Source organism: Antechinus flavipes, chromosome 2 (genome assembly GCF_016432865.1).
Source record: "Antechinus flavipes isolate AdamAnt ecotype Samford, QLD, Australia chromosome 2, AdamAnt_v2, whole genome shotgun sequence".
Lineage (NCBI taxonomy): Eukaryota > Metazoa > Chordata > Mammalia > Dasyuromorphia > Dasyuridae > Antechinus > Antechinus flavipes.
Genome location: NC_067399.1, coordinates 60,642,226 through 60,669,714, shown reverse-complemented (window position 1 = coordinate 60,669,714; position 27,489 = coordinate 60,642,226). Strand labels below are relative to the sequence as shown.

Genomic DNA, 27,489 nt, shown 5'->3' with positions numbered 1-27,489 from the left:
AGGGATGATCCTATCTTGGACAAATATCTCTATTGTGGAAGCCACAGCAGGTTCTGATTTCAATGATCATAGCCCATGGTTACTTGGATTCTTCCTTGTCCTAAATTTAGAGTAGAAAAGAATTACCTAACCTAGGGATTCATAACCCCTCTGATAGTCTGGTGAAGCTGAGGTATCCTTCCTCAGAATAATGTTTTTAAATGCACAGAATAAAACCTTTTATATTGAAATAACACAGTTGCCAAAATACGTAATAAAACAAGTTCACCGGCCCTAAATTAAGAACCCTTGATCTGGTCCAAGCCACTCATTTTACAGAAAAGGAAACTAAACCCCAGGACAGTTACATTATTAATAATCAGCACCGTAAGGATTTGAAGCAGGCCCTTTTGACGCTAGATTTTGGGGTTTTATTTCCCCTTCCCCTAAACAATAGCGGTGGTAGGAGCCTAGACTCCCATGGGGCTATCACAGCTGAGGGTGGAGGGCAGGAAGCAGCTCTCACCTTCTGCGGAAGAAGGAACAGGTGGTGAGGGGTCAGGGGAAGCCGAGGGCTTCCTGTGCTACTAGTCATTTGCTCTGTTGTTAGCTGGCACCGTTCCTGGCTCTGCAGGGTCCCGAGCTCTTCCCCTACAAATGGCCCAGCCCCCTGAGGGCATCTCCTATGAGCTGCAAGGTGAGTTCTCCCTTTCCCCCTTGGGCTGGACAGCTGGCAGGACGGTCTCGGAGATCAGAGTGAGGACCATGTGCCGCCTCTTCCCCTGTGCCCTCTGGCTCCTTCCAAGTTCCTTCACTGGCTGGGGACAGACTGGCTCAAGTCCCCCTGAATTCTTAACTCTTCTTCCTCTTTGATTCTCCTGCTTCCCCAATCCAAAGGATCCTCAAGCCCAGCTTCCAGTCTCTCAGAGAGCCCTAATACTCTTCCCCTCCCAGCAACTCCTGTCCCAAGTTGGGTGGAACCTAGCCTGGTGACCCCCGAGGCTTGGGCGAGGGTGATCTGTAGTGGTCTCAGTGGGAAGCCGAGAGGAGACCAGACATGTAAGGCTGGTCCCACAGATGAAATCACCAGGTTTCTGTGGCCAAAGGAAGTCAAACTCCTGCTGATTATCCAAATATATGAGAGAGAAGGGCCTGAAGAGCGAGAGCGGGATCGAGTGTTGGTAGGACTTGTGGGAAAGGCTTGGGTGGGAGAGGAAAGGGGGGAGAATGGATGGATGCAGCCCAATGGGCCAAGTGAGGAAAGGGATTACGGCTGTGGAGAGACGAGAAGCTGTAATGGGGACTGTTCTGGGGGGGGAGGGGGAGGGCTGCGCCGCACAAGGCCCACACATCCTGACAGATTTTGTCCCTTGTTTTCTGCCCGGCTCCCCTCAGGCACTGCTACCCTGGAGAGCCTACTTACTTCACACCTCGCTCCCCCTCCGGGTGAGTCCCCACCCCCCCCAAATCTTCACCAGCCCCAACCTCCAAACCCTAGGATTTCCCAAACTTTCCTAGACTCTGGGCCAGGCAAGGGTAACAGGGGATTTCCGTAAACAAGCATTTATTGAATATACTGGCAAAGTCCCTCCTGTATGTATTACAAAGATGACTGATTCATTCCTTGCTGTTACTCTGGCTTTGGGGTTGGCTGGACTAATCCCTGAGCTCTGAGCTTAAGAATGGCCATAGTGATGATTAGTCTAAGAAGTCTGTGTTTTATCCAAAAAGATAATGGGCAGGACACCAGGATAGCCATGGAGGGAGCTGAAGCTGGACAGGGCTTGACTGAGAAGTGTGGACTCAGTTCCTCCCTGTAGAGCATCTCTCAGACCTTCAGTGTGCTTAGCCTGGCCACCAACCCCCTGGAAGGATAAGGGGTCCAACCTGAACTAAACTAGTATTCCCACTCCTTCCTCATAGGTGGATTGCACATTCAGTTACCTGGAAGTGAAGGAGATAGTTCTTCAGGAGATTCCCCCTCAGGTGAGGCTCTGCTTTCAGTATACCCCAAACAGGATTCCCTGATTAGACTGCAGCTGACTCTTTTTCCAATCCCCTTCCCAACCATTTTTAAAATTAACTTTTCCAATTAGTTAACAAAATTTATTTTTCTCTCCATCTCCAAAAAAGAAAAGGAAGACTTTTGTAACAAATATGTATAGTCGAACAAAACAGATTCCCACATTGTCCTGAACCAAAATTCTAAGTCTCATTCTGTAGCCTGATTCTGTATCTATTCTGTCTGGAGGTGGGTAACATGCTTCATCATCAATTCTCAAACCCTCTGAAATCCCGCTTGGTTATTGCATTGATCACAGTTCCCAAGTCTTTTAAGAGTATTTCTCTCTATACTGTTGTTAATGTCTAGGATCAGGGGTCCTCAAACTACGGCCCACCGGCCAGATGCAGCAGCTGAGGAGGTTTATCTCCCTCACCCAGGGCTATGAAGTTTCTTTATTTTATTTATTGAAAACAAAATTTTTGTTTTTACTATAGTCTGGCCCTCCAATAGTCTGAGGGACAGTGAACTGGCCCCCTATTTAAAAAGTTTGAGGACCCCTGGTAGATGTTCTCCTGGTCCTGATCACTTTCCTCTGCATCAGTTTGTGTGTCTGGCCAGGCTCCTCTGAACATCATTTCTTTTCATCATTTCTAGCTCTTTGTAAGCCGGATTTCTCTGGGAATACCCAGTTCTAACATGGAGCTGCTCTCAGGGGCCTTTGCATTCTTTCCCTCTTACTGATTCAGTTATCAGAGGTTTTCTTCTGGGAAAAAGCAGCTAAGAATGGCAAAGAAAAGTAGCAAAGTTATTGGCTTAAGCCCTCCTGTTTTAAAGTTGCAGACAATCAATCAAGGGAGGCACAAAAGTAATAGGGGATGCAGTGGGCTCCTTGTTGGACAAATAGTAAGCCTATCTCCAAGTTAGGATTGGGGATGTCCAGAGAAGCCCAAGTTACATACCATCATTTGTTCGGCCCCTACAACTGATGGACCATACTCCCCGGCCCTTAGTTTCCACTTCATTACCCCCATGAAAAATGCTACTTTAAATATTTTTGTACATATGGGTCCTTTATCTTATTTCCTTGACCTCACTGGGATATAGGCCAGTAATGTTGCTAAGTCAAAGATAATGCAGTTTGGTGCCTTTGGGGACAGAATACTGGGCCAACTCCCTGATTCAATCAGTTTATCAAAACACCTGTTTTTCTACCTGTTTTGTCATTTTCCATTTTCATCAGCTTTGTCAATCTGATTACAGAGATAGAATTTCAAGAATGATTTTAATTTGTATTTCTCTAAACATTAAGTGATTTGGAGCATTTTTTCATCCACCTCTGGGTAATCTGGGTTTCTTCTTTTGAGAGTTGCCTGTTCCTCTCCTTTGACCCATTTGTCAGAGGGAGAGAGCATCAGCTTTTCTGACCATTAGGTGATTATTGAGTTGGAGTTGCTGCCCAAGTTGATGATGAAGCTTCCAGCTCTCGGGGCCCTGGAGCAGTTAGCCTTACACATGGCTATGTCCATCCGCAAAGTCTTCCCGGAGACTTCTCCCAGGTGAGGACATTCTGGGAGCAGAATCACAATGATTCCCCCTCTCCCCATCCCCACATCTATTCTGCTAGAGCTGGGGACCCATACTAAGTAGAGAAAACCCTCTCAAATGGATGGATGCTGGTCTGTTTCTTGCCTCCCTCTCCCACCTTTCAGGAAGCTGTTCCGGAAGTCTCCCTCAGCCCTGCTGGCCCGGCTGGAGAAAAGAAGTAGCTCCCTGGAGGAGGTGACACTAGGCAACCTTGGTCCATGTGGTGAGGAGGTTGAGGGGGGAGCAAGGGGTCTGAGCTGACTTTTACAAGGCCCAATAAGAGCACTTAGTTCTGTCCTTCAGTGCTTCCAGGTTTATAACTCACTATCCTCACAACAAAAGGCAGCTAAGTGGTGCAGTGGATTACCTTCATGAGTCCAAATCCAGCTTCAAACCTCACTAGCTGTGTGACCCTAAGCACGTCGCTTCACCCTGTTTGCCTCAGTTTCTCCATCTGCAAAATGAGCTGGAGAGAAATGACAAATTACTCCAGAATCTTTGCCAAGAAAATCCCAAATGGGGTCATGAAGAGTCAGACATGACTCACATAGGTAGAACAAATCTTACCCCCATTCTAAAGTGGGTAAGCTAAAACCCTGGTTTGCCCAGAGTTGTATAGCTATCAAATGGCAAATGGAATATTCAGATCTTAGGACCCCTTTTCTCTCTTTCCTCTTTTCCCTTCCCTTTCCCCATGGTGTCTAAAGGGAAAGGGAGAATTGGATCTCTCTAAACATGAGGCTTCAACAAATATTTATAAAGTATCTTTTAATCTAATAGATTGTCAACTATGTGAAGGCAAAAATTGTGGCCTTTTTATTTTATTTTTGTTTACGTTCCAAACAAGAATAAGATTTTTTTTTTTAACATATTGGGTTCTTAATAAGTTCTCAAATGTATTGAACTAAGTACATTAAAGAAGACATGGAAGAGGAATGTAAAGATTTTTGCCCAGCCTTCACTTCTGTCTTGCACTGTCTTTCTGTCCCTCTCATTGCATTTGTCCCTCCTTTCTTGTCTTTCTGGTTCTCCCTCCCGTGCCTCTCCACACCCCTGATGTGGCCATTATCCCTATCTGACTCTAGGAGGATTCTCTGAGACTTATGCTGCCCTGTGTGACTATAATGGGTTCCCATTCCGAGAGGAGATCCAATGGGTGAGACCAGGGCCCATAAGCATTTATTAAGGGCCCATAGCTAGCACTAGATGCCCTGGCTAGCCACAGAGTGTAGCTAAGATACTGTCCCAGTCTTTATGGGGTCTAGTAATTCGTCGGGCCATGGGGAGGGAGTACAATGGTTTGTGTGAAGGGGCAAGTCCTCCAGGAATCAGTGAGTTGGGGATGGGAGGACTAGGGGGAAGGGAATGGATCCTCCCACCCCCTACCCCAGGAGGCACTAGCCGAACCCTGGAGGTGACCCTGTGTACTTACTGAGCCCAGGATGTGGACAATATCTACCACAGCCAAGACTGTCGGAACTTCAGCCTAAGAGATTTCAGTCATCTGCACAGCCGGTGAGAGTGGACACAGACTTAAAAGGGGGAGGAAGGGGGCCCTGGGAAGAAACCAAAAGTATAGGGGAGCCAGCTCCACTTGCCTTCTTAATAGCATAGGATTTAGATCCTGTTGTGTCCTTAGAGATTATCCAGTCCTACAGATGAAGAAACTGAGACCTAGAGAAGGAAAATGGCTTTGCCCAAGGTCGTACAGGTAGCAAGTGGCAGGGCTTAGATTGAACACAGGTTTTCTGGCTCCTAGAGCAGTTAGGTGATGCAGTGGATAGAGAAAAGGGGACTCAAGTCAGAGCGACTCATCTTCCTGGCTTCAGCTCCATCCTCAGAACTTCCTAGATGTGTGACCCTGTTTCCCTCAGTTTCCTGGTCTTTTAAATGAACTGGAGAAGGTGATGACAAACCACTGCTATATCTTTGCCAAAAAAACAAAAAAACCTGAGACTCAGACAGGACTGAGCTCCAAATCCGTTGCTCTTTCTGAAACACCCCAGCTTTGGGCCTTTTTCCCCAAGGACACAGGGGTTAGCTGGGAAAGCCAGGCCCGAACTTTCCCCTGCTTTTCCTGTGACTGCAGGGGCGGGAAAATTAAGATTTTGTCTCATCTCAGAGCTCAGCACTGACTGAATTTCCCGTCTCTTCCCCAGGGATGTGGCCCTAAGTGTGGCTGCCTTATCCTACAACCTTTGGTTCAGCCGCCTCTCCTGCTCTGACCTCAAGCTGGTGAGGAGGGCCCTGGAGTGGAGAGAGGGGAACTGTGGGAGGAAAGGAATCACATCTTATTAAGCTCCTATTGTGTGCTAGTCCCGGTCTTAAGTGCAGTGGAATTGTGGAGGGAGATGGAAGGCAGAATGTCAGGGCTGTTAGGAGGGTCTCCGAACACGCCGCCCTTCCCCATTCTCTCCTCCACAGAGCCTAGAGGTGTCCGAGCAGATCCTCTACATGCTGAGCAAGTCATCCCGGTTGGAGGAACTGGTGCTGGACAATTGCGGTCTGAAGGGGTGAGGAGGGAGAAAGGGGGAGAGGGAAGGAGGGGTCCACGAGGTGCCCAGCGAGGACTAGGGGCCCCCCGCCGGCCAAGTCCGGGAGTCCCAGCCGCCCCGCGTCTCGCCCTCCCAGGGACTTCGCGCAGCGCCTGGCTCAGTCCCTGGCGGAGCATCCCCGGTCGGCCCTGAGAGTGCTCAGCCTGGCCGGGAACCCTCTGGAGGACCGAGGTACCAGCCCTCTCCCCTCCCAGCCCTGCCCAGACCCGGACCTCTTATCCACCCTCTATGGATCCCTGCCTCTTTTTCACTCCGGCCCTCGTCCTCAACCTCCCAAACCCCACCCCCAAAGCAGTCCGGTCCGGCCCCCTGCCCCAGGCCTCCTGGGACCCCGCCCATCCACGCCCTGTCCCGGCCCAATGGCTCTCTGGGGGACCCGGCCGGGGCGGAAGGGATTTGTGTCCCGCCTTTTCTCTCTCCCTTCAGAACGTAAACTTTTGCAAGGCAGGCCCCTGGTTTGCCTTTCTTTGTATCCCCGAGGCTTAGCACAGAGCCTGACACGTTGTAATAAAAGCTTGTTAACTGACGGACCCCTGAGCCCTTGTGCTGAGCGCTGCGGGACGCGCGGTCCCTCCCTTCGGAAGCGCGCAGCCTGGCCCTGGGGGAAGATGGGAGCATCCGTAATCCCAGTGAGGGGCCCCGAGGAGCCTGGCCTTCCTGGCCCGGGCAGAGAGACGGTAGAGCTGTGGGTGGAGACGCTCCTCCCGCCTCCCCCTTCCCCCCACAAGGATCCACACGGTCTTTCTTCCCTCCCCACAATCCCCAGGAGTGACAGCACTCAGCCGCCACTTGGAAAAGCGTCCTGGAGCTCTGAAAAGGCTCAATCTTTCCCGGACAGGGCTGACCACCAGAGGTGGGAACGTGGCCTGAGCTAAGGGGAGGAAGGGGGGGCAGCCTGGAGCTTTTATGGCCCCTGGTGGGCGAGAGTGGGTAAGGCAGTGGGGACGGAGATGAATCCCAGCTCCTGACCTCCCTCTCTGCCCCTTCTCACATCTCCTCTTTCAGGAATGAGTGCTCTGGGCCAGGCCCTCCTCACCAATTCTTCCTTTGCTTCCTCCCTGACCCACCTGGATCTGTCTGGGAATCCTGGGGCTCTGGGGGTCACAGAGGATGAAGGGGTGAGTAATCCTAACTTCTGACCCTAAGGCTCACCCCAAGCCCTGATCCCAACAAAGCATTGGCAGTGGAGTAACTCAATGTTTAGAACTTCAAGAAACTTGGAGGAACCATTCACCTTCCCCCATTTTTACAGATGAAGAAACTGAGTCCTGAAAGGGAAACTGACCCAAAATAGGACTAGAATTAAGCTCTCTCCAGGGTCCTTGGTACTGGACCAAACTATCAAAGCCATGGGGAAGGGGAGGTCAGAAAGGAGGTCTGAGGGGTTCCTACTGAAGAATTATGTCCTCACAGGGTCTGTATAGTTTCCTGAGTCATCCCAACACTGTGACCCACCTGAACCTCTCAGGGACCGACAGTGCCCTGGACGTTGTAAGGAAAGGGCCCTATTCTATCCATTGTTTGGGGGGAGGAAGGGAATGGGGAGAAGTGGAAGAAGTGTGTCCTTAGACGGGGCGGAAGAACCCTGGGTGGGGAGTGGGATGCAGCTCAGACACACTGGACAGCTCTGGACATTCCCCTCAGGGATAGTGCCCAACACGGAGGGATGGCAGTCTGGGGCTGGGGCCTCTGTTGGCATTCTCCTTTCCCCTCCCAGTTGTTCCGGGCACTGTCTCGAGGATGCTGTGCCAGCCTTGTTTATCTTGATGCTTCCAACAACATCTTCTCCCACATGTAAGAGAAGCCCTCCCACTGTGGCTCTTCTGCCCCGGAAAGGGCAGGGCCCATCTTGACTCAGGGATGGAGGGGAAGGAAAGGGCTGAACCAGGCGGATCATGCAGGGAGGGGAGGCTTGATTGGGGCTGTCCCTGGGCCAGTCAGGGGAGAACAAGTTAGCATCTGCAGCCTGGGGAAGGGCCACTGAGATGGGAAGTTAGGCAGGAGGGAAACCCATCCCTGTTCCCCCCTCCTCTCCCAGAAGGAATCGGGGAGTGCCCTCCTCCTTACAGTCATTCTTCAGCCAGGCGAAGTCACTCCACCATGTGGCTTTGGCAGGAACCAAGCTGCCTTCAGAGGCTCTTAGGTGAGTGGTTTCTGCTCCCTCCACTTGGAAGACCTGGGGCAGAGGGCGGATACCCAGCCCTCCAGGGGAGGGTCAGTCTGCCCATGAGGGATGGACATGTTTGTTGGCTCCTGCTGGGTGTGGCTGGGGCCAGAAGGATCCTAGCACAGTGGACTTAAAGTTGGAAGGGACTTGAAAGGTCATCTGATCCCATCCCCTCATTTTACCAATAAAGCCAAAGCTTAGGCGTGGGAAGTCATTTTGACCAAAGTCACAGATGTAGTAACAGACATTTGAATTCAAGGGGCAGCTCGATGGGGCAGGGGGTAAAGCACTAGACCCAAAGTCAGGCAGACTGGAATTAAAATCTTAACATTTACTAGCTATGTGATCCTGGGCAAGTCACTTAACCCCGATTGCCTTGGAAAAAGCCCAAAATCACTCTCAGATTTTAACTCACAGCCTCTGGTTCCAAAATCTGAGCTCTCTTTCCACTGCAGTACCTTTTGGGATATAATAAAAGAGCAAACATGGGGTCATCAGACTTGGGATCGATTCCTGGCTGTAACACATAATAAGCAAATCACATCTCTTCCTGGAACCTCTGTTTTCTCATCTATAAAATGGGGGTAATAATACTCATGCCATTCTCAGGATGACTTCTATCCTATTTCCATAGGAGCCTTCTTCAAGGCCTGGCCCTCAATACTCAACTCACAGATATCCACTTGGACCTCAACACCTGTGAGGTAAGGCTCCTGGCCCTAAGCCCTGCTCAGCTTCCCTGTCCCTTAGCCCAGAGAACATTAATCTGGGAGGCCAGGATGCTGTGGTTGTCTCCTGTACTTGGGCTAGTCCACCTTTGACCTGCTGGCAGGGCCGTAACTAGCCAAAAGTGCCTGGGAAAGAACCAGGTAAGCTGGATAGAGGGATGCATCTGACACAGAGGACAATCTCCCTTTGGGGGTACAGTTGTGTCTACAGGAGACAAGCTGCATACCCAGAGCACCAACCCCTGGGCTCAAGGGATTGGGGAGAATGACAGGAGAGAGGTTTCACAGCAACAAGATCCTAGTGATGGCAGCTGGCACTGTTTGGTACCCCCAAAGGGTACCTAGGTGGGCCATAGGAGTACTTGTTAATTCAGGGAAGAAGTACTCCTCGCCCTGCCAAACACCGTGTTAGGGAGCTAAGCTGAGGCACAGCTCCATTCATATCACACTAGCTATGATATTGCTTACTGGGTGGGAAAATGAGGTAATAAGGGAAATTCTCAGCATGTCCAACTCTGACTGTGCTCTGCGTACACCTCCCACCCCCCAAAAATAACAGCTTCGTTCAGCTGGCGCTCAAGTGATTCAAGACCTCATCTTTGACATCAATTCAGTGAGGGCCCTGGATTTGTCGGACAATGGTGAGAGCTGCAGAGGAGGCGGGATGAGGGTCTCCCTTTACTGCAGGGACTAGGGAGTTTTTTTTTCCCCGGCCAGTGACCAGAAAGGGAGCTGTTGTACCTTATTTCGGGCCAAGCCCTGCCCCACAACTACCCTCCAGGCTTTGAGCCCAGAGCCTCCTAAACCCTCCCCTCTCCCCCTGTACCTTGTCCACTGGCAGGGAGACTGATCCTTGTCTGGAGTAGGAGGAAAATGTTGAAACAGTTGCCTCTCTGACTTGTCTGCTCACTTCTGGGACTCAGACCCACATTAGCTTCATTCCCTCTCCCCAGCCCCTGTCAGTTTAGCTGTGGTTGCCTGTTCCCTAGGTTTTGACACAGACATGGTAACATTGGTGTTGGCCATTGGGAGGAGCAAGTCCATCCGTCACGTGGCTCTGGGGAAGAACTTCAACATTAAATCAAAGTAAGAAGCATCTCCCAGTCCCACACCCTTCCAAGAGGATTCAGTGTTGACCCTTAAGCCTCATTGTCTTAAGAGTTACAACTGACCATTTCAAACCAATATTCAGAACTTTCATTATTCTAAAGAAATTGTCCAATGATGGAGTCCCCAACTGGAAGCCCAAGTTCTTTCCAGACTTTCCAAATTAACTCCCTGATTTAGAGATCCAGCCCACCTGAAACTAAATTCCTTGTGTTTGTTCTTCTGCCGCTGTCACCATATCTGGTGTCTTCCCCAGTTCTCTCTGTCCTACCCACCCTATCTCTTGTGGTTTGGAAGATAGAGATCCAGAAGATAAAGAAGTAGGGTTTATTTATAAGGGAAAAGAGATTATTTTTTTTAAAAAAAGCAGCAATAACAACAACAAAAAAATCAATCAACAGTCTAGATTGTTAAACATGTTGATAAAAGAAATCTACCTAGTTCCAGACTTAACAGGACCTAAATTTTCTAATCTAAGAAATAACTATTCTGGATCCTACTTAAATCCAGATTAGCATCCCACACACCAATCTTGAGCTCAGAGGATTCAGTTTGTTTTCCTGGTCTACCATTCCAGGCTCACTCTCTGCTAATAGCAAAGGAAGCTTTCAGGTACTCTGCTCATATCCCCATGTAGCCAACAAACTAAATCATTTCCCTCCCCAATCAAGAACAAAGAAGGAAATAACAAAGACTGGCTTCATATCGTCTGTTAAAAAGAAGAACAATCTCCTCTGACAGCTTACAAATGCTATGCTTCCTCAGTCTGATATAATCCCACCATCATTTGCTTCTGTCAGAAGCCCCAGTGGTTCTTGTTCACGTGATCAGGCTCGATTAGCACCCAGCCCCAGGGACTGCCGACCCCCAAACGCACGGACCCCACGCTTAGGACGTATTCCCTAGGTCCGAAGGGCTTTATCTTTTCAGTATTTACTCTGATAAGTTTAGCGCCTCTCAGCCACTCTCCTTTCCCTTCCAGGGAGTCCCTTGGGGATGTGCTGCACCGCATTGTCCAGCTCACCCAGGATGATGACTGTGTGAGTATGACGGGAAAGGGCATGTTGTGAGAGGCTTGAGAGCAGCGTCCTGCCCACCAGGAGGTCTCTGCTCCTGGCCCCGTCCCTTTGGTGACGACCCCCCATTCCCACAAACCCAGCCCCTACAGTCTCTCTCTGTGGCGGAGTCAAGGCTGAAACTGGGCACCAGTGTTCTGCTGAATGCCCTGGGCAGCAATCCGAGCCTGACGTCATTGGACATCAGTGGCAATGCCATGGGGGACACGGGTGCCAAGATGTTGGCTAAAGCCCTGCAGATCAACACCCAGCTCAGGTGAGAGGGGCAGGGGGGACGGGGGGCCGGGGGGAGCAGGGCTGAGGCCGATGAGACGTCTCTGTGCTGCCCATTGCTCCCTCCAACCCTGGTTCCCCAGGACCGTGATCTGGGACCGGAACAACACCACAGCTCAAGGGTTCCTGGATGTGGCTCATGCCCTAGAGGGGAACCACACGCTGAAAAACATGCCCCTGCCTCTGAGTGACCTGGCCCAGGCCTACCGAAGCAGCCCAGAGCGAACCTCTGAGGCGATACACCAGGTCTGGGGTGGGCATGGGGGGTGGAAGGGAATGGATGGTGCCGCGGGGGGGCACAGGCCCTCTGTGACTCCCCCACATCCTTCCCCCAGATCCAGGCCTGTCTCTTGAGGAATAATCACACACACAGAACCCTGCCTGACCACGCCTTCCGCTTGCAGCAGGGAATTGTCACCCGATCTTCTGAACAGGTCCCAGGCCTGGTCCCACATCCCCTAAGCCTGTGTCCCTTCCCTGGTGTCTCTCCTGTGTCATGGGGAGGGGGTAAGGCTGGGTCAGTTTGGACCTTGGTACCCTGGGGCAGGAGGAAAAAAAGGCCCTGCCCCTCCTGTGAGACTGCCTCCACCCCCTGCCCTTGGATCTTCCTCTCTCCTGTCTTCCTGTCCCTAGCTCCCTTCTCTTGACTCTCAGAAATAAAAAGGTCCCCCAGGGTCAGGACACTGAGGTCCTTGGGGGTAAGTGAAGACTGGGGGGCTTGGGGAGCAGGTGTGAGACACGTCTTCCCCCGCTCCCAGATGGTGAATGAGATGTGCCTGACAGTGCAAGAGCACATGGAGTTGCTGGGCTGCTGGCCCAGCCCTCGGGGTGAGGCTGCCCTGCACCAGGCTGAGGAAGCTATCCGGGATGCTAATTTCTCCATCAGTGTGAGTTCACCCACGCCAAGCCCTCTGTAGCCAATGCGCGCTTCGAGCTCCTGCCGATCTGTTTGAGGAGGGCCTAGCAGCAGTCTCTCTCTTGTCTAATGATAAGAATGGCAGCTAGTTTGGACACATCACTTTAAGTTTGCAGGGCACTTCACCTATGTTCACTTGTTTGACTCAGAACAATACTATGAGGCAGGTGCTATTGTTTACAGATGAGGAAACTGAGACTGAGAGAGTTTTAAGTGATTTGTCCAGAGTCAAACAGCTAGTAAGTGTCCAGTGCTAGATCTGAAGTCATCTCTTCTTGACCTTAAGTCCGGTGCCCTAACCACTGCACAGCTCACCTGTCTGTCTGCTTGCCCACCTGTCACTCCCCAGATCCCATTCCAACCTCACTAAAGTCATCAGCTGGGGCCAGTTTCCACCTAAGCCAAAGTATGAGAATCCAGGCTGGAGCCAGCCTTCCTCCACAGACCCTGATTCTTCCCTGTTACCTTCACGCCAGATTCTGCCTGTGCTATATGAGGCTGGAAACTCCCCATACCACAACAGCCAGCTGCAGCAGAAACTGGAGGGCCTCCTGGAGGAGGTGGGCCAGGCCTGTCATCAGGAAATCCAGGTGAGCCCCCTTTCCCCTTTGCCGGCCCGTGCCCTGACCTTCCAGCCATTCACATAAGCCTAAAAGCACCGGACTTGCCCTCCCTCCAGAGCCCAACAATGACTCTATTTGTCCACCCAAGCATAGGTTTTCCAAGAGCACTGCTTGGGGCCTGGTCTTATCTCCATTGTTTTTGTGAACAGAGAGTTTGGATGAAAGAGTGGGTTACTGCCCTTCTCTGACTTGGGCACGGGGGTTGGAAGCCAGCGGCACGAAGTGAGGAGTGAGAGCTGTCCCTAATTTAAGACGAGTTGAGACAGTAAAGTGTCCTTATTGCTCGCACTGTGAAGTTCAGCGTCTAAGGCGGAATTCCCTTTGAAAACGCTTTATGCCTTCAGAACCGCTGGTTTCCTCACTTCTCGTTTGCTGACACTAAGGCCCTGTTGGCGCATGTAACCTCTGACTCCCATGCCCTCTCTCTGCCTGCGCTCAGTCTTTCGTACAAGCCACGCTGGACACAGTCCAGAGCCTGTGCCCGAGGGTGATGCAGAAGGCCGGCCGCCGGGAGCAGCTGAGCAGCGCTATCTCGGGCCAGGTCAGCCGGCAGGACCACCTGGGCCTCAGCCTACTCTTGGAGCAGCTTCTCAATGACGTCTTCAGCAAACTCAAGTAGCCCTGTCCCCACGGGATTCTGGGAGGGAAGAAAAGGGAGCAGGGGGGAGGGGGGGAGGGCAGCGATGCAGCGGTGGGGACTACTCCACATCCTTGACCCTGATCCTCAAATCCATTTCCTCCCTTTGCCAGTGAGATCCGCCTGTCTATCACAGCAGCTGCTGCAGAGCGAATCATTGCCCAGGTAGTGGAGGATCTGAGTGCTGCCCAGAATCGGCTGGTGAGTCTGGGGAGAGGAAGGGAACTTCGGTAGGAGGAGGAACTGGCAGTGGAAAAAAGAGAGGGCTCCATGTGAGCTCTGCACAGCTCCCTTGTCATCCCTGTGATTTAATCTATGGTGTGGGGTCTCCAAATGAGATGCAGCTAAATGCCTCCACTCCTTCCTCTTGTCCCTGGTCCTTCTTTCCCTGATCAGTGCTTCCATAAAGAGTGGATATTGGCAGGACGCAGCTGTCTACCAGAACTCAAGAAGTGATAACTGCTTCTACCCTGTTCTGTGTTCTTGGGGAGCCACTCTAGGGCACTGTCTTACTGGTTTTAGGTGGAAAGCTTATCTCAGCACACATCAGAAGCACCCCCTTCCCTGCTTCTCACAGACAGTGCTGAAGCAGGAGCCAGGAAGAGTGGGACTCTCCTGCATAGGGGAGATAGAAGTCCTGGAGATGGGGAGACAGAAGGCCTCTCCTCCCTGGGGGAGGTAAGTAGTTTCTCTCACCAGCTCCCCTTCCATGTCAGCAAGGTAGGATCCCTGATGGTCTGAATTCTCCAAGGAGAGGACATGTTCCATACCCACCTCATCTCACATGAGCAATAATCAAAAATTACAAAACTCGCTCTCAGTCTCTTATATTCCCATTGGTGAATTCCTAAATCATCTGAATTCTCGAGACAACCTGTTCTCTAAGTCCCTTTGCCATTTACTACATCTGTGACCTGGGTCTTCTGGAGGAGGCAAGACAAGACAGCCCACAGAGTGTTCAAGTGACTGCTTTTTTCCTCTACCAGCCCATGCCTCTCCTTTCCACCCACTTATACAAGATTTTGGGCACACAGTTTCCCCTGCTCTCAGAGCACAGTGACTACTCTGAAAATAGCATCTACTTCCTGACTTTATTTGCCCCATCTGTCAAATGAGAGAATTGGACCAGATCTGGGAGTCTTTCTGCCATGGCTTCCTCTGGCAGCAGTCTGATTAATGCCCCTTCTCAGAATCCTGTTTTTAATACACAGAATAAAAGACAGAAGGCTGCAAAGGAAACTGATTCTGCTAAAATATAGATATCAAAATAGTCTTTAAAACAAATCCACAAAATGCAGGTTAAGAAACTGGCCTGGAGGATCTCCAAGGTCCCTTCCTGTTCCAAGAGTCTAGCAGACCTTGACTGTGGATGCTGAGCCTCTCGGAATTCTCTTTTTAGAGTTGCTCCATTCTTCAGGGAGGCATGAACTGAGCCTCCAGACCTTCTGCCCACCTCCTCCCCCAGAGACCTTCTGGGCTGAGGCAGATGGGCCGAGGCCTGGTCCTGTCATTCTGCTTCCCCACCCAGGACAAAGTGGCCCAGTGGAGAAGAAATAAACACAATCAGAGCATCCGGCCTACCCCTGCTGTCCGAAGTAAGGCCTGAGTCCCTGACTCTCTGCTCCCACTGTCCTTGGAGGGGAATGGAGCAGGAATGAGGTTTGGGGTTTCCCCCCAGAGAATACCTATGTCGAGCCTTGCAGAGAGAGTTTTGTGCCTGGGGCTGAATGGGCACTGCTCAGGCCCCAGTACTCAGTCCTTAGGGACCTTTTCCTCCAGGACCCCTGAGTCATGAGCAGGACAGAGGATACCAGGGCTAGTTCAGGCCTCTTCCCCCACTATTGATCAGCTGTAGCACTGAGAGGGATTGGGTAATAAGCGTGGGAGGGGGGGAGTTTGGTGGGGAGGGGATATCCAGTTAGGGTCTGATCTCAGGCTCATCTACCTGCTCAAATTGCTGAGTCGGGGGAGGGGTTGTCATGGTGGGGATGGGGGGTCCTCGGCTGGTTCTGCCCCGGCCCAGCCCGGCATCCCGCCCTAATCCGGGACAAGTCCGCCCTCCTTCTAACTCAGGGAGTGGCGGCTGCGTCCCTTATGGGGGCCGAGGCCTGAGCTGCTTCAGCACCCGGGACAGCGCCCTCGGGCCGACGGGGAGAAGAGGGGCTGAGAGGGGGAGGTGCCTTTCCCTCCGCCCTGGGCGGGGTTCTCCGCCCCCCCCCCCCCCCCCCACACACACTCCCTTGCTGCCCTCAGTCCTCTCTCCCCCCTCCCCGCAGGTCCCTCGGAGGAGCCGGAGCTGGAGCCGGAGTCGGAGCCGGAGCCGGAGCCCGAGCTGGCGGCTCAGGGAGAGGATGCGGAGCCCGGCGGGCAGCGGGCGGGGCCGTCTCTTAGCAGCAGCGCCCCAGTCTCGTCCCAGCCCGGCCCGGTCCCGACCCCGCTCCCCGCAGTCCCGCAGCTCCACATGGACCTGCCGCTTGTCAACCAGCCGCTGGACCACCCCACCCGGGCCAGGCCACGGCCCCGCCGCCGCCACCACCAGCCGCCCAGCAAGGTCCAGGTGAGCTCGGCCCTGCGGCCCAGGGATGCAGGGGTTGGGCTGGGGGGAGGGAACGGCGAGGAAGATGCGGGCAGAGATGCTCCTGGAGCTTCCTGGCCCAGGGGTGCGGGGGGAGAGGCAGGATGTCCCCCGCGCTGCCCGGCCGGGCATCGGGACCAGGGGCTGGGAGGGCAGAATGCCCCCGGCGCCTCGGCCTCCCCTCCCCCCGGGAGCGGCTTCCTCTTCTCTCTGGCCAGTTCAGCCCTCCCGCTGGCAACACCCTACCTCAGAAGTATGGGGGGGGGCGTCTCAAGGTTGCTGTGGTGACGGACTCAGGAACGAACGGGATGCCAAATTAGCTGGGAAAGGGAGTTGCTGGTGAGGATGGGGGAGGGGGTGGTGTCTGTGTGCAAAGTACTTCTACATGCAGGGCTGTATGTAAAACAGCTGGGAGTGGAGGCCGGGTATGGGCAAGTAAGCGAGAGGAGCTATGTACAGCTGGGGGGCCGTGTGATGTGGTGTACATGTGTGTGAGGCGAGGGCTGGGTGAGGGGTTCCTCCGACTTCAGGCGCTCTGTCCCCAGCAGTGTTTCTGGTCTGCCTGGAGTGTCGGGCTGTGGGTGTGACTGGGACCGGGCTGGACGGACCCATGGGCGTGAGGGTTACCGTGTGTCTGACTTTTGTTCCTGGAAGGGGACATGCGTGTACATACATGTATGTGTGTGTGATGAAGGTGGAGACTGGAGTCCAGTAAAGGTTCCAGAGGTGCCCAAAGTTGCCACAGCCTGGTTCTAACGGCCACTCCAGCCTCCCCTAGCCTTCAGGCCGACCCACCGGGTGAAGATCCCTATCAGTCCCTCTTGCTTTTCCCAGCCCCCTCTCCCACTCCCCTTGGGATCAAACATCTAGCCTCCCCCTCATGTTCCCCCAGTAACAGCTCAGGGCCAGGCAGGTGGGGGGCAGAGTGAGAAGGCAGGGAGCAGGAGCTGGGGGGGGGCTGCCCTCTGGAGAGGGCCTGGAGAGCAAGAAAGGGATTCGGTAACTGAGAAAGTGTCCCGTGATGGGAGATGTGTATACACTTCTAAGGCCTGGCTGCTTAGCCTAGACAGGGAGGAGAGGGGGGAAAGGAGCAAGGAAAGGAGACTAATAAGATAAGACAAGTGACCTGGCCAACATGGAGATGCTAGAGGCTGTGTCTGCTTCCTACTCATCTCCTGAGCCAATGGGTAGACACTAGGCCTGGACAGCAGAAAAAGGACAGAGCCTGGGAGCCAGAGCTCTGAAATCTAGGAAATCCATACCCTCCCTTCATCCCTACTCCCCTGCACAAACACAAAATACACAAGAAACCTCCGTTATTGTGTGGGTGGGAATTTGAGGTGTGAGGGAGAAAAGAAGCCTTCTTGGCCCTACTAGCTTCCCTGAAACTGCCTCTAGAGCCCAGAGCTTCTCAGCCAAAACTCCTTCCTCTTCCAACACCCTGCCTCTCCCCAGTGTCCCAAACCACTCCACTGTGACCCCGCTCTGGTCTCCAGACGTGAGGAAAAGGGCGAGTGGTTCCTACTCCCAGCTGGGCTGCTAGGCCCCTGGACCCTGACAAGGACAGGGCCCTTCGTCTTTCTCCCCACAAGGTCCCCATGCCCTATAGTTCCTGCCCTCTGCTGCCTGCCTCTTCCCTCCCTCCCCCACCTGCCTGGCCTTGAGCTCTGGGAAATTGAGGGGGAGGCTGGGTGTTGGGGCCAAGAAGAATTGGAGAGGTGGGGAGGAGACTCGGGCTGCCAAGAAGCTGGGGGATCATCCACCACGTGGGTCAGCCGTGTAATGGTGCCGAGTAGGGGGCCTTTGCAGCAAACAGATGGAAGGGGAAAGTGGAAAGAGAAGGCTGAAATCTCCCCAGCCATTCTGACGCAGCAGGAGGAGAAGAGAGAAAAGAGAGAGTGGGGGGGGGGGGATAGAGGGGAAAGACTGCAGGGAAGTGTTCAGAGCAAAGGCTGCCTCTCCAACTGGGTGCTGGGGAGGCAGGAACCGTGGGTGACTCTGTGTGAGTATGAATGTGCCTTTGGTTGTGTGTGATTATGTCTGGGGGTGTATGTGAATGGTGCCATGAATGTGACAGTGTATGTGAACGTATGATAGGGCTGTGTGACTGAATAACTGAAAATGCCCCTCGCCTGTGGCTGACGGGCTTCGTGTGTCCCACTGGGTTCATGGTTGTGACGGAGGTGAAGGGGGCATCTCTCTGGTCCTGCTCTCAACCATCTCCCCACCTTACCCTTGGCCCCTGCCCTAGCCACGACTGGAAGTGGGAGCCAGGACTCCAGGGGCCCCAGGAGGTGGGGAAGGTGGGCACTAGTCATACCACTCCCTGCCAGGGGCTCTCCCTGCTTCTGCTCCAGGTTTCCTGGCCCAGGAATTTGGCCTGGGAGGGAAGGAGGCTTAGTTGAGTTCCTGAGGTGCCCTGTGCCCCCAGGTACCTCCCGTCGTGCCTGAGGAGGAGAACGGGCTCAACGCCCGTGTGGACGAGGGCGTCGATGAATTCTTCTCCAAGAGACTGATCCACCAGGAGAGACTGTAAGTGGCCCGGGCTGGGGAGCAATCGGGGGCGAGAGTGACAAAGGAGAAGAGAAGGGGGACCAGGAACGATTGGCGGGAAGGGTCCTTGATTATGAGGAGCCAGGGCTGGAAACGCTTGGGACTGGGACTACCCAGACGTGGAGCCAGAGGGGCTGGGATTATTCAGGCTGGGGAGGCTAGGGCTGAAGATGACTTTGGTTTTAGTCACCACCGATCTTGGACTGAACGACCCACTCTGGTCAAATCGAACAAGTCTGACCACATCACTGCCTATTCGTCAATTCCAGGCCTCCTTTTGGATCAAATATACCTTCTTCTGTTTAATTTTTAAAGCCTTTCATACCCTGGCTCCTTTCCTGCCTTTTCAGTCTTACTCCTTACACCCCCCTTCTTCACTCCCGTTCTTCCCCCCAGTGACCCCGGCCCCTTGTCTCTTCCCTTTTCTGGAGTCCCCATTATTTAGCGAGGTGCCTCCCCTGGTAGGCGATTAAGAAATGCTTATTGACTGGCAGGAATGTCTGAGGCCAGGAGTAATGGGGATTGGAAGTGGCCAGTTCTGGGAGTGGCAGGAATGTCGGTCAGTCAATAAACCCATTTATGAAGCACTTCCCCGTGCCAGGCACTGAGGCTGGAATTAGCCGGGCCGGGGAGAACTCCGGCTAAAAGTCACCAGAGCTAGAAATGGCCCTGATTGAAAGCGACAGCTCGAAGTACTTGGCGTGGGAGGGACTCGGGAGCGGGCTACTGAGGAAGGTCTAGGCGGCCCGGGAGTCGGGCGCAGAGGAGCCGGGGCTCCACCTGACTAGGACAGCTGTTAGTGGGGCTGGGACTGAGTCTAGGGCCAGCCAGAGGGTGGGAAGGGACCCCAGGGCTAGTCTTAAGATAAGAGGGACGTTGGACGCTCTCTCTCCTATGATCCCAGCCCACCCTACTTGGCTCTGCTTCCATAGGTGGTCCCCTCCAGATGCAGTCCCTGAACCTGGGACTCCTGTCAGTTCCCGAACACTACGGAAAAAGCTGGGCACCCTTTTTGCCTTCAAAAAGCCACGATCAACTCGGGGGTCTCGGGCCGAGCCCGACGCCAGCCCCGGGGCTCCTCCTCGAACCCGGAAAGCCGCATTCAGTGACCTTCTCCGCCCACCCAGCCGGCCTGGCCGAGCAGAGGAACCTGGAGTTGAAGGGACTTTGGAGGGAGTACCCAGTTGCTCCCCGGATCCCGCCCGGAGGAGTCGGCCTCGTTATGCCAGAGAAGGCAAAGCGCATTCTATGATCCTGCTTTCTGCAGATGAGGAAGAGGCCCTAGGTGGGCGGCAGGAGAAGGTGAAGGCCCCCCCTCCGCCTCCCATTCCTCCACCTCCCACTTCTCCATCCATAAATCTGGTTACATGGTTCCTGTCTTCACCTTCTCGGTGAAGTGCCCTCTTTCCCACAGCTGAGGGCCTGGGTGGGGGCTCGGGCCTGCACTCGAGCTGGGGAACGGGGTTGCCCCCTCCTCTAGAGCTTCCTGACTCCTCCTGATCCCCACAGCGACGACCACTGGAGCGGGGAGACACCGAGATGGCCCCGTCCTTCGAGCAGCGAGTCCACGTCATGCTGCAGCGAATTGGTGTGGGCAGGGGAGGTGGAGGAGGCGACAGCAAGAGGAAGCAGGTGAGGCTTCCATGGGGGCTTCCGCGTGCGGGGCGGCACTGGCCAGGGCAGGAGGGGGGAAACACCATGACATGTGACCAGAGGAAGTGGCCTATGGGCGACTCACCCCCCTGGGGTGTCATGTTGGGGCTAAAAGTGGCCCCACTGACAGGATGACCAGAAACCTGATTCACTATCCTCCTCCTCCCCCAGAGCAAAGACGGGGAGATAAAGAAGGCCGGCTCAGATGGTGAGTGGGGTCTCTGCTGGGAGCAGGGGGGCAGAAGCAGGCTAACAGGAGGAGGGGGGACCCTGGGACCTAGGCCGGAAGACAAGAACTCGGAATTTCAGCCGCCGGACCCTCGTTTTCCAGGAGACATCATGGACAGCTCAGCTGAATCACCTCCTCTGTCCCTCAAGTCCCGAACCCACTCAGTGTCTGCAGGTAGGTGGTGAGGGGGCAACTTCTCCGAGGCACAGGCGGCTCTGAACCTCTCCAAACCACCTTCCCGCCCGTGGCACTTCTCATTGCCCCGCCCCAAACTGTCCAATCAGGCACAAATGACTGACTTCTGCCTCCCCCTCCCCCTTCTTCTCCCTGCTCAGACTCATCATGCCGTCCAGGACCAGGAGGCCGGGGGCCGGAGCCTGTGGCCTGGAAGGCCCTGGGCCGGCAGCTGAACGCCGAGCTCAGAGGGAAGGGCTGGGACCGGCCAGGATCCCGGACACCCTCCCCTAACCTGCTTCAACCTGAGCCCAGCTTCCCAAGTCCCTGTCCTAGTCCCATCCCATCTCCTCGACTGTCCCCCCGAAGAGCCAGCAATGCCGGGAATGGCCAGTTCACCCAGGACACTGCCCTGGGAGCCAGGAGCGAAGGTATGGCCAGGGGACATCCCTAGCTCAAAACTCTTCATAACAGCCAGGCAGCTTAGGGGGCAGAAAGGGTCTCTGCCCACCCAAGATCACGGTCGATAGTTGGACATTTGATGTGACATTTGGAGAACGCTACACGCCAGGACGTGTCCTCACCAAAACAGACCGATACAGAGGAGGTCACTGAGAGGAAAGGATCTAGCCCTCAGAGAGGAGATGACTGGACGTAGCCACCTTTCAAGCTCAGCTGTAGCAATAAGATGGGGAAAATAAACGGGGCTCTCGGAGCAATAGTTGGTAGGGAAGCATTTTCCAAGACTTGCGTCGCTCTAGAGATGAGCTGTCCCGGGCGGAGGAGTAGGAATTGGGCAGATGGAGATTCCAGATAAGAGTGACACGAGCCAGAGCAGCTAGAAGGGGGACACGTGGCTGGAGACGGTGGTGGGACGGCTGGCTGGGCCAGAGGCTCCCTCATGGAGGGCCTGGCACATTGGGTTCTTGAAGGGCAACAGGATGTCGTGGGCAGTGCAGAGCCGCTGAAAACTCGGAGAAGGGGACTTACTCATAAGGGTGGTCCATTAATTAATCACTCTGGCATCTGCCTGAGGTAGGGAGGGAAACGGGCTTTTGAGATCTAGTCTAGATGAGAGCCTGAAATAGCGTGGCAGAGTGACGGAGTGGCGATTCCGGCTTGGAGAAGCTAGAAGGAGGAAAGGCTGGGGTGGGGACTAGAAAGTGCTGCCATAGCAGTGGGCGGCACCTGGAGGTCTGCAAAGCCCTCCTTATCTCATTCCGTGCTCACCACAACCTCCAGACAATCACCTGAAGCCCCGAGCTGCCTTGGCCACCCGAAGAGCCGTGTCTGTGCACGAGGAACAGCTCCAGGCCCCGGCAGGTGAGCACAGGGAGGGGGCAGAAGGGAAGGGAGGCACTGCACGGGGTGCTAGGGCCAGAGTGGAAGGGCTGGGATCACCCCCATCTCCAGGGGTTATGCTGACCCTCCCACTTTCACCCCAGCAGCTACATCTCCCATCAGAGACTTGCCCCTGCGCCTACAGCGCTCTCCTGTCCTAAAACGTCGTCCCCGAGTTGATGAGCCCTCATCCTCACCAAGTCTGGGTAAAGAGGCGGGGAATGGGGGGGGAGGGCCTAAGGCCAACAAGCTAGGGGTGCAGGGTCAGCAGAGCCAGGCCCAAGCTGTTGTGTGTCCCCCCTGCAGGGTCGGCCACGAGCACAGAGCCCCGGCTGCCGCCACCACCAGATGAGCTGTCCCCGGAGGTGCCTGCTGGCCTAGAGTCCATCCCCTTGACCACCGCTCCCCCAGCCACAGACCAAAGAGTGGGCAGCCAAGCCTCCGACACCCCCAGCCCCTGACCCAGCCCTCCACTCACACCTTTGGCCGCATGAGATTATTTTATTAAAAAACTCAAACCTCGTCTTAGCTGTGGCCTCCCTGGGGCGGGGGTGGGAGGAGTGATCACCTTCCCATCCTGCCCCTACCCAAGCACTTCCTCTGCACTGAAAGGAGATGAGGACTGCAGTTCTGCTCTTTTTATTAACCCTGGTCCCCAAGGCAGCATGCCGAGCATCTGCTGCAGGTCAGAGTTCTCCCACCTCCACCAGGTCGGTCTCCATCAGCACCTGTCTGGCCCAGTCCAGGAGCGATGGGCAGAGTCTGTGAGAAAAGAGGTCAGAGGTTAGGGTGACAGGCCAGGAGAGGAACCCCTCACCGGAAGGCCGGCAGACACTGACCTGGTCGCTAAAACCTGGGAACAGAGCTGGACACAAGACTCCGGGTACTTGTACTGAAACGGGGAGCCATCCAGATGTGTCTTTGGAGGGACCTATGGGGGAAAAAGGGAGGTGAGGGCAAAGCCCCTTCAAATTAAGGCCAGCCGATCCAAAGCCTCTTCCCTCTCCAATGCGCTCCAGTATGGAGGGTCGATCTTCTGCCCACTCTCACCCTGGCTGGGGCCGGGTCTTCTCCTAGGCTGGAGTCGTCTGAAGTAATGCTCTCCGGGGCCCAGATGATGCTTTTGACTCTCTTGCTCACAAACTCCAGGCTGGGCTTGCGGCTTCCTGGTCTGTCTTTTCTTCCCCTTCCCTTTCCCCTGGCCCTCGTCAGGGCTTCAAAGGGCTGCTGGGAGCCACCCATCTTGGGGGTTTCCCACTCATCCCTGGAGAGACTGCTTGCTGCCTGGGACGAAGAAGGAAGAGTTGGATGGAGCCGGTCCAGTGGTGGATCCTGGGAGTAAGTGGTCTGGATACAAGGAGACCCACTGCCCTGAAAGAGCAGAGGGGACAGGTCGATGGGCTCCCTGCTCTCCTCAGAGGGTTCCTGACTGGCGATGAAGCTATCCTTCAGCCGACTTGGACTTCCCTCCACCGAGAATGGCAAACTGTCCAGGGCTTCTGTCAATGACAGGAGAGAGAAGGGTCTAAGGCCTGGGGGGGAGGGGGAGAAAAAGAGGGAGAGGCCACCCTGAGACCCTTCCCCCTCTCCCTGGCTTCCTACCTACCTACATAAGAAGAGGAGGAGGAAGAGGATTGCGTCAAGGATAGGGCTGGGAGCAGTTGCCAGGGGTTCGGTGGGGTCCTCTCCAAACTCTGACAGTCAGGGCTGTTTTCAGAAACTGAGATGGGAGAAGACAAGGAGGGAAAAGAGAAGACATGGGATGAGTGACTCATCTTCACCTGGAGACCCTGGGCCCCTCACCCTTTCCCCCAGGGGTCCCTTACCTGCCCTCAGGTTCTGAAGGGTGTCCTCCTCCTCTGCACTAATATGCAGCCTCAGGCCTGAGACAGTAAACACAGCTTCTCCCTGTGGGGGACAGTGTGAAACTGAGGAAAGTGACTTCCCTTCTCTACTAATGAGTCCCTGCTGGCTCCACTTCTTGTGAGCAGCCGAGCTGCTCAATGCCCCCTCCTGTTGGGCCACCATTACACCCCTCCCCCGCCAACCCTCTGCAAACTGACCCGGGCCTTCCTTCGAGAGGCTTCCCATCGAGTAAGGGGAAGACAGCCCCCTTGGGAGCCCCCCAGCTCCAGGCAGCTTTGGGCCTGACAGCTCAGCAAGCTCCTTCGGTCTTCACACATCTCTTCTAGCAACTGGGACAACGAAGAACTTCGATCTGGCAGAGAATGGGTCTGAGTGAGGAAGCGAAGACAAATGTCTCCCTACTTCCTTCAGTCCATCCCCACCCTGCCCCCATCAGGACTCCCAGGGGTACCTATGTTAGGGGAGGTCCTCTCCCTTTCATGGTGCCTGTAGGGACAGAGCAGAAGACCTGGGCCTTAGTGGGCCCTAAGACCCCAGACCCCCACAAAGCTTTCCAGCAGCTTAAGATGAGATAGAGCCACTCCTGGGCCCCAGTCTTCGTTAAAGCTCTTCCCACCGCCGCCTCTTGCAAGCACATACTCACTTTCTATATTCCTTAAGTTTTCTTCGAACAGCTGGGTCCCAGTTACTAAAGTAACAATAAGAACAGTTACTGGGGATTCCCCTTCTCCCGGGGAAATGAGGTCAGTGTAGAGAACAGAGAGAGGAGGAGGAGAAGGGAAGATTAGGGCCCTGAGGCTCGGCTGGGGAAGAGCCTTGAGGAACAGGAATTATGGATCAGGAGGAGAGGGAGCTCCACCCACCCCCAAACCAGAGAATCAGGGAATGTGACACTGAAGGAAATCCGTGCAGGGGGGAGAGGAGATGAAAGATGGCCAGAATAAGGAAGGGTCTGGAAGGAAGGAGGACCCCTCACCAGCTTGTCACCCCCTCCCTGGGGAGCTCCGTGGGCAGCAGGATGAAGCGGTGCACCCATAGGCAGAACTCGCCACTCCCCTGCGAGGGAAGAGGAGGCAGAGCTGAAGCCTTCCCGCCCCCAGCAATCAGCAGCCCGCGCCCCAGCCCCGCTCCGCTCACCTGCGAAGTCTCCGCCACCTCCTGCACACACACCTGGAAGTCCTGCAGCAGAAGCAGCCGGCCCACTGCCCTCCTAAAACCAAAGTGCTTCTCCTCCCTGGAGGAGTGCCCGCGTCAGGCCACCCTTCGCCAAGAGCCCCCGGACGAGTCCCCGGGACCCCTCTCCGCCCCATACTCCCGCCCCTCCAGCCGCACGTGGGAACCTGAGATCCGGCCAGGGCCCCTCACCAGGCAGCCATGCTCAGGGCCTCGGGGGTCACCAGGCAGTGCACACTGTGGGTCCCGTCGGTCACCAGCAGGATGGCAGAGGCCTCTTCACCAAGCAGCTCCAGGCTCCCTCCAGGCTCGGCTTCCTCAATCACCTGCAGGGACCACTGCGGGTTACTATGGCTCCGCCCCCAACAGAGGAGCTCGCCCCCTCCGCCTAGAGCCACACCCCCTGTCCAATGGGCCTCTTACTAGACAGGAATGACCACGCCCCCGATGATTCCGCCCCTTCTCCACGACCCTATCGGGTCCAATGGGTTTTTTAATAGGACTGAATGGTCACGCCCCAAACAGCTGATATCACTCATAACCACATTCCTTGCCCAATGGCTTCTTTCTAGCCCCCGCAGGCCCCGCCTCTCGCGCCCCGAGACAACACCACTTGCCCAAAGGTTCTGACCAGGCCATCCAATAATCCTTTTACTTCTAACAGCTCTCGCCCTATTGGCCACGCCCCTCGCCCAATGGCTCCTCCTTTTCCCTGGAGCGTCTGGTCACACCTTTTCCCCTTTAACCCAAGGTTTTAAGCTTGGAGGGCGCCACATCCCTCTCTGCATCCTTACCTCCAGCAGCTGCCCGAGTCCCTCTCCCTTTCCCTCTGGCCCCGAGCTCTGTCCAGGCTCCAGTCCGAGGAGCAGATCCCGGATCCAGGGCTGCAGAACAGGCTTCCACGACGTCGCCATGACCTCCGACTCGGGACTGCCCGTACCCGGGGCGGAGGGAAGAGAGTCGCGCTATTATTTCCCGCCGCCTTGAATGACCCCTGTCTCCGGAAGAGGAAATCGCTGGGTTGGACAGGGAAATGCCAATCTCCGGTCAGGCCCCGCCCCTGGGGGAAAAAGCTGAGATTCGGGTAGGCCGTGTGCGCGTGCGCGGCGTCAGACCGTGTGTTAGTAGGAGCTGTGCGCTCTCCCTGCGATTGTTTATTAACGTCTGCTTACCCTAGCTGCTGTTTCAACTCGTCCCGGTCTCTGTATTCGCCATCCCACACCTTGAATACTGCAGAAACTGCCTCCAGTCCCTCCCCAGTGCAGTCCATCGTCCACCGGAACGATTTTCCTAAAGTGCAAGTCTTGTCACGTGACCTCCCCACTCAACCCCCGTGGCTTCCTGTCGCTGCTAGGAGCAAACACGAAGTGCTCCGTCATTCGAAGCCTCGTGACCCGACCCCTTCCCGCCTTGCCAGCCTTCTTCCTCCCCTACACGTGTTCTGCCATCCACGACCCCGGCCTTCTGGGTGTTCCGTCACCGAGACCCCCGAAATCACCCGTGGTGGTTCTCTCTGGCTATCCCCCGTGCTTAGCATGTTCTCCTGACCTGCTTCCTTCAAGTCCCACCTTCTCCAGGAGGCTCTTCGTATCCCCTCTTAATTTCAGTGCCTTTCCTCTGTGAATTACCCAGTTATCTTCTATATAGATTGTTTGTATATATTTATAGGTTATCCTTTCCATCAGCTTGTAAACTCTTTGAGGGCAAAAATTATTGTTTCTTTGTGTATCCCCAGTTTAGTTCATTGCCTCATAATTGAGTTAATATATATTTACTCCCTCCCCTCCCCATTTATTTTTCCCACCAGTTACATATAAAACTATTTTTTACATTTGTTTTTAAAATTGAGTTTCAGATTTTCTCCTTCCTTTCCTCCCTCCCTATTCTACTCCCCATTGAGAAGATACGTGTGAAGTTGTACAAAATGTAATATAATTTTACTGACTAAAGTGTTTTTTTTTAATTTTTCCAACTTTTAGCATTTTCAAAATGTTGAGTTCCAAATTCTCTTCCTCCCCTCCACAGTCTTTGAGAAGGCAAGCAATTTAATATGGATTACACGTATGCAGTCATGGGAAACATTTCCATATTAGTCATATTGCAAAACTAAGAAAAAGTATGTTCATCTGCCTTCAGACTTCATCAGTTCCTTCTATGGAAGTGGCAAATATTTTTCGTGATAAATCCTGCTGGATTGTCTTGGGTTGTATTGCTGAGAATAGCTAGATCATTCACAGTTGATCATTTTTCAATATTGCTATTGCTGACTAATGTT

The 27,489-nt window shown here is 54.3% G+C and overlaps 2 protein-coding genes across 4 annotated transcripts; one reads left to right on the top strand and one right to left on the bottom strand.

The window, feature by feature from the left end:
* The first annotated feature begins 578 nt into the window (after positions 1-578).
* On the top strand, positions 579-22,697 carry CARMIL2 (capping protein regulator and myosin 1 linker 2). 2 transcript variants are annotated; one of them, XM_051974988.1, is made up of 39 exons: positions 579-676; positions 1,057-1,160; positions 1,375-1,425; positions 1,903-1,965; positions 3,416-3,540; positions 3,694-3,791; positions 4,654-4,724; positions 5,010-5,083; positions 5,728-5,803; positions 5,993-6,081; positions 6,200-6,294; positions 6,890-6,976; positions 7,129-7,241; positions 7,537-7,614; positions 7,841-7,917; positions 8,162-8,266; positions 8,925-8,994; positions 9,578-9,659; positions 10,008-10,104; positions 11,108-11,165; positions 11,285-11,457; positions 11,558-11,720; positions 11,810-11,908; positions 12,233-12,361; positions 12,867-12,980; positions 13,453-13,628; positions 13,764-13,851; positions 14,173-14,328; positions 15,179-15,245; positions 15,927-16,207; positions 18,657-18,757; positions 19,711-20,080; positions 20,288-20,410; positions 20,603-20,639; positions 20,763-20,834; positions 20,996-21,265; positions 22,077-22,157; positions 22,283-22,381; positions 22,482-22,697. In XM_051974988.1, exons 1-39 carry the CDS (start codon positions 637-639, stop codon positions 22,634-22,636), a joined length of 4,407 nt encoding a protein of 1,468 aa, XP_051830948.1. In that variant the 5' UTR covers positions 579-636; the 3' UTR covers positions 22,637-22,697. The 2 variants fall into 2 exon arrangements, with proteins under 2 accessions (XP_051830948.1, XP_051830947.1); XM_051974987.1 differs by having other exon boundaries at positions 581-676; positions 22,280-22,381.
* A 101-nt stretch (positions 22,698-22,798) lies between these two features.
* Positions 22,799-27,126, bottom strand: ACD (ACD shelterin complex subunit and telomerase recruitment factor). 2 transcript variants are annotated; one of them, XM_051974990.1, is made up of 13 exons: positions 26,387-27,123; positions 26,009-26,208; positions 25,407-25,540; positions 25,179-25,275; positions 25,018-25,097; positions 24,685-24,729; positions 24,493-24,527; positions 24,239-24,393; positions 24,002-24,083; positions 23,782-23,895; positions 23,226-23,674; positions 23,015-23,106; positions 22,799-22,937 (listed from the first exon to the last, which is right to left on the bottom strand). In XM_051974990.1, the coding sequence occupies exons 2-13, from the start codon at positions 26,126-26,128 to the stop codon at positions 22,862-22,864; spliced, it is 1,479 nt and encodes a 492-aa protein (XP_051830950.1). In that variant the 5' UTR covers positions 26,129-26,208; positions 26,387-27,123; the 3' UTR covers positions 22,799-22,861. The 2 variants fall into 2 exon arrangements, with proteins under 2 accessions (XP_051830950.1, XP_051830949.1); XM_051974989.1 differs by having other exon boundaries at positions 25,018-25,275; positions 26,387-27,126.
* Positions 27,127-27,489: the final 363 nt, after the last annotated feature.

What these genes read in the sequence shown, in the direction of transcription:
- CARMIL2 (XM_051974987.1), top strand. Translation starts at nt 637, where the DNA reads ATGGCCCAGCCCCCTGAGGGCATCTCCTATGAGCTGCAAG. An exon ending in GTGCTGCCCAGAATCGGCTG is followed by an intron (nt 13,852 to 14,172) that starts GTGAGTCTGGGG and finishes TACTGGTTTTAG; the next exon opens with GTGGAAAGCTTATCTCAGCA. An exon ending in AACCCACTCAGTGTCTGCAG is followed by an intron (nt 20,835 to 20,995) that starts GTAGGTGGTGAG and finishes CTCCCTGCTCAG; the next exon opens with ACTCATCATGCCGTCCAGGA.
- ACD (XM_051974989.1), bottom strand. Translation starts at nt 26,128, where the DNA reads ATGGCGACGTCGTGGAAGCCTGTTCTGCAGCCCTGGATCCGGGATCTG. An exon ending in AAACTTAAGGAATATAGAAA is followed by an intron (nt 24,528 to 24,684) that starts GTGAGTATGTGC and finishes CTGTCCCTACAG; the next exon opens with GCACCATGAAAGGGAGAGGA. An exon ending in TCCCAGGTTTTAGCGACCAG is followed by an intron (nt 22,938 to 23,014) that starts GTCAGTGTCTGC and finishes CTTTTCTCACAG; the next exon opens with ACTCTGCCCATCGCTCCTGG.